The 14506-nt window shown below is 33.6% G+C and overlaps 1 protein-coding gene across 1 annotated transcript in view; it reads right to left on the reverse strand.

The window, feature by feature from the left end:
- The window catches only part of ABCB5 (ATP binding cassette subfamily B member 5), a 178747-nt gene that overhangs the window by 109057 nt on the left and 55184 nt on the right, over positions 1-14506 (reverse strand). Inside the window, exons 2-5 of the mRNA XM_077757610.1 lie at positions 9459-9532; positions 7134-7188; positions 4867-5017; positions 512-566 (exon numbers count right to left, since the gene is read on the reverse strand). Coding sequence (XP_077613736.1) covers positions 512-566; positions 4867-5017; positions 7134-7188; positions 9459-9511 — 314 coding nt within the window. The 5' untranslated portion in view covers positions 9512-9532. The remainder of the gene's footprint in view (positions 1-511; positions 567-4866; positions 5018-7133; positions 7189-9458; positions 9533-14506) is intronic.

Genomic DNA, 14506 nt, shown 5'->3' on the forward strand with positions numbered 1-14506 from the left:
GAATCTCCCTGCCCCCCCCCCCCCCATCCCTCCCTTGCTTGCACTCACTCTCTCCCTCTCAAATTAAATAAACATTAAAAAATTATTTTACTATATTTAGTATTTGTTGCATATGACTTTTGCTGTTTAAAGTTTATAGAAGTAGCATTTTTCATAAGACTTGTAAGGAAAATAATTTGAAAAAAATAGAAAAACAAGTCCTTTAGGTTTTAGGATATGTACTTTCAGTTTTGGAAGGCAAAATTGCTCTAAAAAATGCAAATACCCAAATGAATTTTTTATTGATGACAATTCTGTCAAATACAATTTAAAGCATATGAACTTAGTGCCTTTCAAATAGAAGAGAAAATTATGTAATAATTCTATTTTATATATCCAATGAAAGAAAAAGACATGTTTGCTTTAATCACTTATATGTAATATTAATGATGAAACCTTAGTTTTTTTTCTTGTAAGTACTGAATAAAGCAGCATGCAATAAACATGATATTAATATTTTATTTGGACTTACATAGTAATATCTTCATTCAGTTTCTCTTGAGACTGAGTACAATTCCGGTAATTTGCTGTAAAACAGTTTTTTAAATTATGAAGGCAATTGATTTATAATTGGCCACACTTTCATACATAGCCCTCCAAACAAAATATAATGCATTCTCAAGAATATGGACTTAATATCTTATGTTTATTATCATCTTAACTTTATATTCTTAACTTAAAATTTGAAATAATTATTGCTTGTCTCAAAAAGAACTCATGCAATGTGAAAAATTATAAGGAAATATTAAATATGTATCTCATATCTGGAAAAATTATAAGGAAATATTAAATATGTATCTCATATCTGGAAAAATTCTGAAATCATTTCTGATTTCAGACAAAAGTTGTGTAATTAATGATAATAGAATTTACCTTTCCTGCTGAGATTATGCATTTAGAAGTCAGTTTGAGATATCTCAGAGAATAATTTAAAAAGTCCAAGAAAAGCAGGAACACATGTGAAAAATTCTAGAAGTAATAGTCATGGGAAAAATTTACGTGAAGCTCATTGAAATACGTTGGTTGTATGGGGCGCCTGGGTGGCCCAGTCGGTTGAGTGTCCGACTTCGGCTCAGATCATGATCTCACAGTTTGTGGGTTCGAGCCCTGCATCTGGCTCTGTGCTGACAGTTAGCTTAGAGCCTGGAGTCTGTTTCAGATTCTGTGTCTCCCTCTCTCTCTGACCCTCCCCTGCTCACACTGTCTCTCTCTCTCAGAAATAAATAAAGCATTAAAAAAATATTAAAAAATATGTTGGGTATAACAAGGATAGTGAGGAGCCTAACATTAAGTCCCCCATTAGAAACAACCTCAGGCTGCACGTAGTCCCAGTTCCAGGAAAAGCCTCAGCTGAAGCCACCCTCGGACCGCCCTCGGATCTGCCAATCAAAAGAAATGTGTAACATTCCTGTAGTCTTGGAGACGAGTCAGGGCTGGGAACTCCAGGTAGGTACTTTGTACAAACTTGCCAATCAGTCACCGCTTGCAGAAGCCCCACGTAGATTCTCTGAGCCCACCTCATAATTGGTCATTTTAAAAAACTCTCAAAGATCATGATTGGGTCCCGCTAAATGTAACGGAAGCCTCACAGATACTGAATGGTCAAAATTGTTACTATGCTGTTACTATGGGCATTGTACAACTATGATTGGTGCTAATGTAATGATGCAAAATGTACAACGTGTGCACGGTAACACCCCCGCCCTTCCCCCATAAAAACCCTGCTTGCCACTGTTCGGGGCTTCACTTTGCTGCCGCTGTGCCAGTAGACAGGTGAGCCCCTGCTTGAGCTTGTAATAAAGACCCTTTTGTTCTTGCATCGGTGCTGGCTCCTTGGAGGTCTCTGGGGACTCGCGATTCGGGCATAACAATAGTAACAGAATAAAACAGTATTTAAAATAATCTTTGGATTATAAGTTTGGATATAAGATTATGTGTAAACTTTTCTAAGAGTATTGTTTAAAGTTTACTTATTTATTTTGAGAGAGAGAGAGAGAAAGAGAAAGAATGAGTGGGGGAGGGGGCAGAGAGCGAATCCCATGGGATTCACAACACGGCTAGATTCCAGGACCACCAGATCATGACCTGAGCTGAAATCAAGTCAGATGCCCAACAGATTGAGCCACCTAGGCACCACTACATGTAAACTTTTTAATGTATCTTCTGGTAAAAAATATACCATACATTAATTATACCAAGGTTGTGATTTCAAAACAGCACAAAACAGTCATCAATATCCACTATCCACTGTCATAATTTTCTTTCTTAAACCTTTTTAAATAAATAGTTGAAATGAATTCCAGACATCTCAACTGTTCATTTTTACATAACTGTACCATCATCACATATGATAATGTCTATGATCTTTATTTATATGCAAACAATACTTTTCTCTTATTCCATTTATGGAATTATGGTAAGAAAAATTTTAAAGCAGTTTATTCCACATATTAGAATTAACGCAGTAGAAGTACTAAACTCTAGTGGAAAGTTTTAATGAAATTGAGCTAATAAAGAGAATAAACATTATTTCTAAAAATGGTACCTAAAATCACGTAAAAATGGCATATTCTCATTTTGGAGATTATGTTAATAGAGGTAGCATGTGCAAAAGTTCAGTGCTGGCACAAAAATGGGTCCTTGATCAGTGACAGCTATTTTTCATATTTTTGTCTGTAGGAGCAAATAATCCTCTTCTACATTCCTCCAGAAAATCATTGTTAAGTTGAAGGTATATTATTTAATGTCCTCACTTCTCTTTAATAATGTCATACCAATAGTATCCATGTATTTATCTAAACGTTTACCAAACCCCTTTGTATGTTCACCACGTTTGACAAATGCCACAATGAAATTTAAAAAACCTGAAGGCGGCTTAACCAAAATCAAAAGTTAAAATTCAAAGCAATATCAGAGTTATATCCTGCTCATCCTATCTAAAGCTGGTAAGAGAATCAATTATAGAGTGGCTCTAAGAAAAGGAATACTCCTAAGCTTACTGACTTAGATTGCTAGGTTGTTCCTTCCCTCCTTCTTTCCTTCACTCATTCATTTGGAGAGAGACACAACACAGCTGGCAGTCAATATTTACTCAGTGAATTGGTGGTTTCATTTGTTTATAAAACCTAAGAGCATCCTTAATTTAGCTTCTATCATTAAAATACTAAAAATTAATTAACTGTGTAGACAAGAGATCATTACATGAAAAGACATAGAAATGGAAGCAATGGCTTTACTCTGCTCAAACAAGACTGGGATACTCAAAAGATTACCCTTTAGGTGGAAAACAAGAGGATACAAGCTAGTATTTAAAGTTAAATAGGACATAGAGGGGGGACACAGTACATACAGCTAGGCTTCTGTCTAAAAGACAGTCTAAGTTTTAATGACACATTTATATCAGTTATAATCAGGATGATTCTTATAGTATAATTTGTGGAAAAACATAAAATCACGGGATTACTAATGTTTTTAAACCTTCAGATTAAAAAAAAGGCTATGGATACTTAGTGCATAATTTTATGTCAGTGCATAAAATTGCTGGATTTACCTCTAAAGAATGTTACCTTGAAGAACATGACCCTGAAATAGGATACTACAAGGGTAATGATATATGAAAGACATCTATAACTACTGGAAATACAAAAACACCTTTTCCCCTATACCTGATTATTAGATTTCCCTCCTATCTTTACTTAGGTTATTTGGCTCTAGTACAATAATTTTCTGCATGCTTATTTTGGCTTCCTTGCTGCATTACGTTCTACAGTGTTGTGCATATCTATATATTATGAATGTAACTCTAAGCAGTGATCTGAGAGATCTTGTCATTCTTGATTTCTTCTTTTTGAAGTGTGTATTATAGGGGTTCCTGGGTGGCTCAGTCAGTTAAGTGTCTGACTTTGGCTGAGATCATGATCTCACAGCTTGTGAGTTTGAGTCCCCTGTCAGGCTCTGTGCTGACAGCTCAGAGCTTGGAGCCTGCTTCAGATTCTGTGTCTGTGGCTCTCTCTGTCCGTCCTCTGCTCATGCTCTCTCTCTCTCTCTCTCAAATATATAAACATTAAAAAAATAAAAAAATAAAGTGTGTATTATAGATGAGTGCCCTGGAATGGCTTAAGCCTTTGATTAAATCATGATATGATCATCAGTTTTGATAGAAAATTACTTAATTTCCTGGAGAGACAAGTTGAGGTATGCTCAGTCTCCGATGATTTTTTTTTTTTTTGAGAGGGAGAGGGAGAGAGAGAGAGAGAGAGAGAGAGAGAGCGCAAGTGAGGGAGAGGGGCAGAGGAAGAGACAATCTCAAGCAGGCTCCATGCTCAGCATAGAGCCAAACCTGGGGCTTGATCCCACGACCCTGGGATCATGGCCTGAGCCCAAATCAAGAGTTGGACGCTCAACCGACTGAACCACCCTGGTGTCCCTCAGATGATTTTTATATACTATGAAAGAGATGGCTTTTGGACTCGACCTGCAACACTGGTTCTGTCCTGAGTCTTCAGCCTGCCGGCCCACCCTGTAGATTTTGTACATATCAGCTTCCATAATGGCATGAGCCAATCCCTTAACATAAATTTCTTTCCCTTTCTCTCCAAAAATACATACACACACACTCACATCCTATTGATTCTGTTTCTTTGACAAATACTAACACAGACTTTGGTTCTTTAGTCCCTGGCAATATAGAAGGACAAAGAAATCAAGACTTAGATACATATTATATAGATTTGTTTGACAATACACAAATCTGTATTATGAACCCTGTTTGTTTTATTTAATGCTTTTGAGTTCCCAGAAATACAGAAAAGTAAATATTGTGCTCACTTGTATTGATTTTGACTAGACATCCACTAATAAGGTTATCACTCATTTCTCCTAAAATCAGTGACATTACAGGAAGACAGGCTCCGTTTACTAGTGATGCCAGTAATCCCAGGATCATAAGTGTGATGTCCAGTCCATCAGCAAAACGGAACTGAGGAAAACAAAACATGGTAGCATTATAGCTGTAAAAAACAAAAACCAAACCAATCTACAATTTTTCCATCAAGTAAACATTATTGTATAAATTAAAACACTTAATAAATGTGTAAAATTATGGAAAAGTATTTATACGTAAAAGTTAAAAAAGAAGATCCCTGATATTAAGGATTTACAATGTATTTTGAAGAAGTTGTCGAAAAATATAACATAGCTCTGTCTCTCTCAAAAATAAACATTACGAAATATTTTTTAAAAATTAAAAAAAGAAATAAAAATATAAATTAGCAAAATCTGTACAAATTATGCATCTGTGACACAGGCCAGATAAAATGTGAGTATAAATCAGAAACTTCCTTCCATTTGGTTGATTCTAAAATAAATTAATATATATATTTTTAATTTTTGTAATTTTTTAAATTTATTTCTGAAAGAGAGAGAGAGAGACAGTGTGAACAGGGGAGGGTCAGAGAGAGAGGGATTTACAGAATCTGAAAGACTCCAGGCTCTGAGCTAGCTGTCAGCACAGAGCCCAACGTGGGGCTCGAATCCACAAACCATGAGATCATGACCTGAGACGAAGTCGGACGCTTAACCGACTGAGTCACCCAGGCGCCCCATAAAATAAATTAATATATTTTAAAACACTGCAATGACAATATCTTGGTTTAAGGACAGTTGAACTTCAAATTTTCAATTCCTTAGGTTTATCAACATCGTAGCAATGATAAAACTAAGTAAGCGCAGTGAACAGTAACCATGTGGTAAAAATTAGTTCACCAAATGTAACAAATTATATTTTTCATTCTTATTTTAAATTCCTTGGATTTTTTCCTAACTGGACAATATCTATTCTATAAATAAGGATCTATAATAATTTATTGCATAAATTATAATTTGCAAGGCTGTTTGGAATAAGAAATAATTGAAAAAAAGAAGAAAGAAATAATTGAAAGCCAGATATTGAATTCTTTATATTCTATTCTATAGCAGATCCCAACAATGATATTCCAAAACAAAAATATGAATAAAACTTGAAAATATGGATTATTTATCTTACTGAAAGTTCAAGATAAAATGTATAGTGTACTGAAATGAAATTAGATTTGTATAACAGTAAGAAGAACTTAGTACATATTTTATGAGTGGAGACTGAAAATATTTAATGTGTTACCATTTATTCATGTGATAGCTAATAAATATTTACGGAGTAAATGCCACAGTATTGTACTTGGTACTACAGATGATAAGTATCTGTTCATCTACCTTCCCCCAGAATAATGTGTTATCTCTTTGTAAAGATTGTCATGTTCTGCTACTTCCCAGGTTTTTCAGAATTTGACTTTTGAAAAAGCAGGTAATGTTTTACGTGAATTTCTTTTTTAAAAAATTTTTTATTAATTTTTAAATTTACATCCAAGTTAGTTAGCATATAGTGCAACAATGATTTCAAGAGTAGATTCCTTAATGCCCGTTACCCATTTAGCCCATCCCCCCTCCCACAACCCCTCCAGTAACCCTCTGTTTTCCATATTTAAGAGTCTCATATTTTTGTCCCCCTCCCTGTTTTTATATTATTTTTGCTTCCCCTCCCTTATGTTCATCTGTTTTGTATCTTAAAGTCCTCATATGTGAATTTCTAATGACACTGACAGCCAGGCTGACATTGAGATTAGAGTAGGTAGAGAAATTGTTTTGGGAACACATTCCTGAAAATGTTCCTTGAACATAATCCTAAAGAAATGTGTTAACCTATTTTTTATGTGTATGTTTTATAAAATATTTACATAATTATTTTTTATTTAAAAAGAATTTATACACTTTAAAAATAACCAAGCAACTTTTACCAATGTATGTATCACACACACATGCACACACTTTTTTTCTTTTTCAAAATTGGGAGCACTGTATAAATATTGTACTTTTTTCTTACCCCTTATTATGGAAATGTTGGGTTAATTATATTTTTTCCTATTAGAAGTTATATATTAATTACTTTTAAAATTCCCCTTCTTCCCCCAACAATAGATGTAAACTATCAATCATTCTAAGCACTACTGACAATTTCCTAAAATTTTATGATACATATACTTTCTAACTGATTTACTTACTATTTCAATAGGTCCAACAATTTGTTTTCTTACACTGGGCAGTTCTTGTAGTTTTCTGGAAAACAAATGTTGAAGATGGAAAGGTTACAATGTGGATATAACTGCAAATTTTTCCAATTAAAATTGTTCCTAAGTATCAAATTTCACTCTTGATAGCAAATTTGCATCGACATTGAAATTTTAAAAACACACTTAAGGATACACAGTACAGATTTTTATCATAACCAATGGAAAACTAAGTTGTCACTGGCTATCTCTACATTAGTTAGGATAACAATTGAAGGCAAACCTTTGGAGTAGAAATTTTTTAATTGTAGTAAAATACATGTAACAGAATTCACCATCTCAACTAATTTTAAGTGTACAGTTCAGTAGTATTATGTACATTCATATTGTGCTCCCATCACCACCATCCACCCACAGAACTATATCTTGAAAAATGGATTCTATACTCATTAAACAATAATCACCCTTCTCTCTTGCTCCCAGCTTCTGGCAACTACCATTCTATTTTCTGTTTCTATGAATCTGACTACCTTAGGTGCCTTATGTAAGTGGAACTACATAGTGTTTTGTTCTTTTCTGTTGGGTTTATTCACTTAGCATAGTATCTTCAGTGTTTATATATGTGGTAGCACATGTCAGAATTTTTCTTCTTTTTAAGGCTGATTATTATGCCATTGTGTATATAGCACATTTTATTTATCCATCCATCCACCCATCAGTCAATGAACACTTTCAGAGTGCTTCAACCTTTTGCTGTGAATAATGCTGCTATGAATAGGGGTATATAAATAACTTTTCAAGTCCCCACTTTCAGTTATTTTTGGTAAATAAGACTGAAATTGCTGGATCACATGATTATTTTTAATTTTTTGAGGAATCATCATACTGTTTTCCATAGCAGTTTTACCATTTTACATTCCTATCAATCATGCACAAGGATTCTTCTCCACAACCTCACCAATACTTGCTATCTTTTATTTATTATTATTATTTTTAATAGCATCCATCTTAATCGATATAAGTTGGTTGATTAGAATTTTTAAGCTTTTGTAACAAATTGCTCAAGAGTAAATGTAAGCTTTTAATGAAAGAAGCCCTATTAAGTAGATATTAAATAAGTATAATGTGAATTTTGTTCCCCACTGAAAATTTAATTTCTTAAGCTCACATTTCAAGTCCAGATGAAAACGATAAGTTTTATTCACTGCTTTCAGAGAAATCTATCAATTAAAGACACGTACACATATAAGATTCTTAAACATTAATGGACGACTGTAGGGCATCAGATTAAGTTTTCTAAAAAAGACACCACAGAAGGATGAACTTCTGACTCTTCTTTCCAGCTTTATAACCTTTGTTCCATCAGCTTTGATAAATGTCAAGTCACTTAATTTTATTCTCTCTGAGGTTAATAATTTACTTAAATACTGGGCCATTTTGTTCTGAGATGTTTCACAGATGACAACAAGTGCTTTAAGACTGTAAAGCCCTTCCTTTACCCCAGATTCAGACTTGTATGCTTTTATTTGATTAAGTAATCTCTACATCGAACACGGGACTCAAACTCAGGGCTATGAGATCAAGAGTGGCACGCTCCTTTTGACTGAGCCAGCCATGACTCCCCATAACCCCCCAACAAATGCTTATTTTAAAGACTAAGACTCGTAAGCTCTCTTTTGATAAATTCTGTTTCAGGGAAATATTTCTATCTCCCATTGACCTTCATGAAAAGCCTCTGGAGAGTTCAGGTAGTCTTTTGAAAGTCTCTTTTCTACCAGAGTTGAAAGCAGAAAATAGTACATGAGCAAATATGGTGGGAACTGCCTTTCTGCCTATTTGTAGCCCTGCATTAACGAAACATGCTATCAAAAGAGGTCCTCTTAATTTTTATAGCTTATATATCTAAATGTAACACCATTATTATGGTAAAAGTGAAACTAAAGTAGACTTTAAGCTATTTCAATTTTAAATCTGTAAATTGATGGATTATAGGAGTAGGAAATTTTTATAAAATACACACATACATACACACAAAGACATCCATTTAGTGAAAAAATAATAGGAATCCCGTATTTTCTTTTATTAAATGTACCACATGAACTGAAGGATCCATAGAGAACTGAATTGAAATTATTCAGGTATTTCTTTTCTTATAATGATAAACTATAAGAAATTCATTGATTATATTGAAGTTCAGCACAAAAAAAATGCACTGCTATTTTTGGAAAAAAATTATAAACATTTTTGCTACAGCTTTGAAAAGAATAAAGTTTATCTGAAGTTGCAGAATGCTTTTGGTAGAATTTAGGCAAAGCTTACCCATTTCTCTGATAATTTTCTTGCATCTCTTCAGCTCTTTCAGAATTTGCCATCTTATTTACGATTTAATTCTTCTGAAATATTAATAAATATATCATGACTATGCATTCTTTACATCCCTAACAGCTTCTGAAAAAGTATCATGCTGAGTTTCACTTTGCCACCCCACTCTGCACCCTAATTGAAGTATCTGATTAGGGGCTCATTTATTCAGATGTTATCATTGAATTTACAGTTTTGTTTCTTCATTCTCAGCTTAGATTGTAAGCTAACAAAAATTCTAGAAATTAAATAGAAGGAAAGCCAGATCCTTGTGCACCATGCATGTTTTTTCAGGATACTAGATTCTATTTCTACACCACCAATGATGTGACTATAATTCATGACACTTAAAATTTTTTTTTAATGTTTATTTATGAGAGAGAGAGAGAGACAGAGCATGAGCAGCGGAGGGGCAGAGAGAGAGGGAGACACAGAATCAGAAGGCTCTAGGCTCTGAGCCGTCAGCACAGACCCAAATGCGGGGCTTGAGCTGTGAGATCATGACCTAAGCTGAAGTCGGCTGCTTAGCTGATTGAGCCACCCAGGTACCCCTAATTGAAAGACTAGAGTATCTAATTCACCAAATACAAGCAAGTTAGAGCTTCTATCATATATGGTCATCAAAAAATCAGAATATTTTGAAAACCCATTCATCATTAAAATTATATTAAGAATAATGTATTCTTTCTATGGATGACACTTCAGAATCTGAGCCTATCTTAAGATTGGAATTGTGTAAATAAATTTTCATTTCATGGCTAATATAGAGATATTTTGACTCAATCTTACTTGTTAGGAAATACAACATACTACCTAGATTGAGATAATTATAAATAATATAGATTTAAATCCTAGAGTAGAATTACTAATTAAGGAAATATTACCCAAGCATCTGAAAAAAAAAGAAAAAAAAAGAGTACTCTTTTAAATACTAATCTTCTCCATGAAGGAACGAGTCTCAATGAATCAATTTTCAGTGAATGAGAAATAAAGCATGATATGACTACATTGGCATATTTTTCCTTTTTCAGAAATCAATGGTCATAATTTCATACAAGAAATCTTTACAACTGCAATACTTGACTTTACAATATCTCCAGTTATTTGACAAATGTATAAGGGAAGTAATAAAATAGACTCTACCAATCATTTGCATTTTGTAGAAATGAACAATTGTATTAAAAAACTCACAAATTCATAAAAAGAAATCAAAACAATTGGGGCTTACCTCAGTAATGCATGATCTGTTCATTTATACCAAAATCGTGTGTGGTTTCTCTCCTCAACAAATACCTAACTGTACTTTCATACTGTGCTTTACCAAGCTTATTTTCTGATCATGCTGTAATATCTGATTACGACAATGGTGACTTTCCAGGTAAGGCACACTATGTTCTTCATGCCATACTGCACACGGGAAACAAAATGAGCAAAAAACACCCTTACTGAGCCAAAGAAATACTTTGTAAAGATCTGTGGTGTCTCTAGTTTTCTTCTGTGCTTTTCTCAAATTTGTATCATCATGTTCACTGACACATTCTTATATTACAATTCTTAGTTATCCTATTAAATTGTATTTCTTTACCTATGCCTTCATAAATACCTTGAAAAAGGTATTGAGCTTGTATTATGTATCAGCTGCTAGTTTATAAAATAAAAAGACATGTTCCCTTCTCCTGAGGAACTCACATGCCCCCCTCCACTTTTTTCTCTATACTATGTCCCTGCTGCTCAGTGTGGTCCCCAGACCAGCAGCACAGGCAACACCTGGGACTTTAACAGACATGCATAATTATTATTTTTTTGATTATGGTAGAATAAACATAAAATTTAACAGTTAAACTATGTATAAGTTACCATTCAGTGGCATTAAATACATACACAATGTTGTGCAACCATCACTAGTACAGAACTTTTTCATAATGCCCAACTAAAACTCTATACCCATTAAACAGTAACTTTCCTTTTCTTCTTCTCTCCAGTCCCTAGTGACCACCATTCTGCTTTCTGTCTCTATGAACTTGCTTAATCTAGGCATCTCAGATAAGTAGAATGGTACTAATATTTTTCCTTTTGTGTCAGGCTTATTTCACTCAGCATGTTTTCAAGTTTCATCCATGATATGTCATATATCAAAGTTTCATTCCTTTTTTTTAAGTTTATTTATTTTGAGAGAGAGAGGGATAGAGAGAGTTAGGGAGAGAATCTCAAACAGGCTCCATGCTGCAGTTACAGAGCCCAACGTGGGGCTTGATCTCATGAACTGAGAGATCACAACCTGAGCCGAAATTGAGTCAGAGGCTCAACTGAATGAGCCATCCAGTTGCTCAAAAGTTTCATTCCTTTTTAAGGTAAATAGTATATAAGTATATATACCACAGTTTGTTTACCCAGTCATTTTTTGATTGACATTTGGATTGTTTCCACCTATTGGTGACTGTGCATAGTGCTACTATGAACATTAGTATATGAGTATTGGAGTCCTTCTTTCAATTCTTTTGGAATTGAAGTGGAAATAGTGATCATATAGCAATTCTGTTTACCTTTTTGAGGAACTGTCATATTGTTTTTCATGATAGCCATACCATTTTACACTTCCACCAACAAAGCACAAGAGTTTCAATTTCTCCATATCTTCAACAATACTTTTATTTTCTTGTTTATTGGTAATAGTAATCCTGATAGGTGTGAAGTGGTATGTCACTATGCTTTTGATTTCCATTTCCCTAATGACTACTGAAATCGAGCATCTTTTAATGTATTTATTGGCATGTGTATGTCTTCTTTGCAGAAACGTCTATTTAAGTTACTGCCCATTAAATATTTTTTTTAAATACTTAGGTTGTAGTTCGTTATGTATTCTGGATATTAAATCAGATTATAGCATCTGCAAATACTCTCTCCTATTCTGTGGGTTGTCTTTTCAGTCTTATAATTGTAGTGTTTGATGCATAAAAGTTTTTTATTTTGATGATATTAAGTTTATTTATTTTTTCTTTTATTGACTGGGCTTTGGTGTCATAGTTAAGACATTACTGCCAAATTCAATGTCATAAAGCTTTTCCCTTGTTTTTTTTCCCTAAAAGTTTGATAGTTTTAGCACTTACACTTAGATCTTTAATCCGTTTTAAATTAATATTTCCATATGATATAAAAGGTCTAACTTCATTTGTATGTAGATATCCAGTTTTGCCAACATCATTTATTGAAAACACTGTTTTTCTCCATTGAATGGTTTCAACATCCTTGTTGAATATCATTTTATCATTTTTGTGATGGTTTATTTCTGGGCTCTCTTATTCTATTCCATTGGTCTATATGTCCTTAAGCTAGTTTTACATTATTTTGATTACTATAGCTGTGTCATATATTTTGAAATCAGGAAGTGTGACCCTTCCAAATTTGTTCTTATTTTTCAAGATTGTTTTTGTTATTTTCAAGATTGCCTTTGCTATTTGCTATTTTGCTATTGTTTAGCTCTTTGCTATTTTTTCTATTTGCTATCTTTTTAAAGATTGTTTTGTTATTTGCTATTAAAACTTGGAATTTTAGGATGGGTTTTCCTATTTATGCAAAAAAATGTTACTGGGATTTTGATAAGGATTACATTGAATCTGTAGATCACTTTCAGTAATACTTTCAGTCCTCTCAGATCTGTAGATCACTTTCAGTCATATTAATAATATTAAGTCTTCCAGTCCATGAACATAGGATGCCTTTCCATTTATTTCTGTCTTCTTTCCTTTTTTCAGTCATGTTTTGTAGTTTTCAGTGTACACATCTTTCATTTCCTTGACTAAGTTTATTCCTAGGTATTTTATGATAATATTGTAATGGAATTGTTTTCTTAATTCTCTTTCCTGATTGTTAGTGTGTAGAAAAGCAATTTTTTTTTAGATTCCACATATGGGATCAGACAATATTTGTCTTTCTTTGTCTAACTTATTTCATCGAGCATAGTGCCCTCAAGACTCATCATAGATTGGTTTTTCCTTTTGTGAGGATTTTCTTTCTTAACTGGCTGAATAATATTCCATCATGTGTATATGTGTGTGTGTGGACACACACCACATTTTCTTTATTCATTCATCTGTTGATGGGCCCTCAGGTTGCTTCCATGTCTTGGCTACTGTAAATAATGCTTCAATGAACATGAGGGTAGATATTTTAAGATAATGATTTGACTTCCTTCTGATATATATCCAGAAATGTGATTGCTGGATCATATGGTAATTCTATTTTTAATATTTTGAGAAATTGCCATATTGTTTTCTACAATGGCTGTACTGAATCATACTTTTATAAAATCGATTCCAGAGGCATGCCTAGGTGGGCCAGCCTAGTTGAGCGTCTGACTTCACTCAGGTCATGATCTCACAAGTTGTGAGTTTGAGTCCCATGTTGTGCTCTCTGTTATCGGCATGGAGCCCACTTTGGCTCCTCTTTTCTCACTGCCCCTTCCTTGCTTGTTCTCTCTCTCAAAATTAATTAAAACATTAAAAAAAATGTATTCCAGAAATGCAGAATTTGGATCCCACCCTAGAACTACTGAACAGAATCTGTATTTTAACAAAATTCTCTAGGTGGTTTGTGTGTACATCAAATTTGGAGAAGCACGTCTCTATGGTATTTAACAAAATGTCTTGGTAAATAGAAGGCACTAATCCTCTAGAGGAAGTTTTCTTTCTACTAAAACTAAGAATGTAAAAATAAAGCTAAAAATGCAGTGTGACATATAAGTAACATATACTTATGTGACACAAGTAACATATTGTTCTTATCTACGGTCTACAGCAAGGTTTTAAAGTGTGAACAAAAGATTTCTGGCATCAAAATCTCATGAAGCACATTTTAAAAAATGATATACTGGTAAGTTTAGCCATAGAATTAAAACAGGGCAATATCGTAAAGAATAATGTGGTAAATATACTGTCTAGTCAGAGAAAGCCTCTTACAGAAGGTAATGTTTAAGGTGAATTACAAGAAGGAAGTTGCCATGAAGAGAT

Source organism: Crocuta crocuta, unplaced genomic scaffold (assembly GCF_008692635.1).
Source record: "Crocuta crocuta isolate KB4526 unplaced genomic scaffold, BGI_CrCroc_1.0 scaffold62, whole genome shotgun sequence".
Lineage (NCBI taxonomy): Eukaryota > Metazoa > Chordata > Mammalia > Carnivora > Hyaenidae > Crocuta > Crocuta crocuta.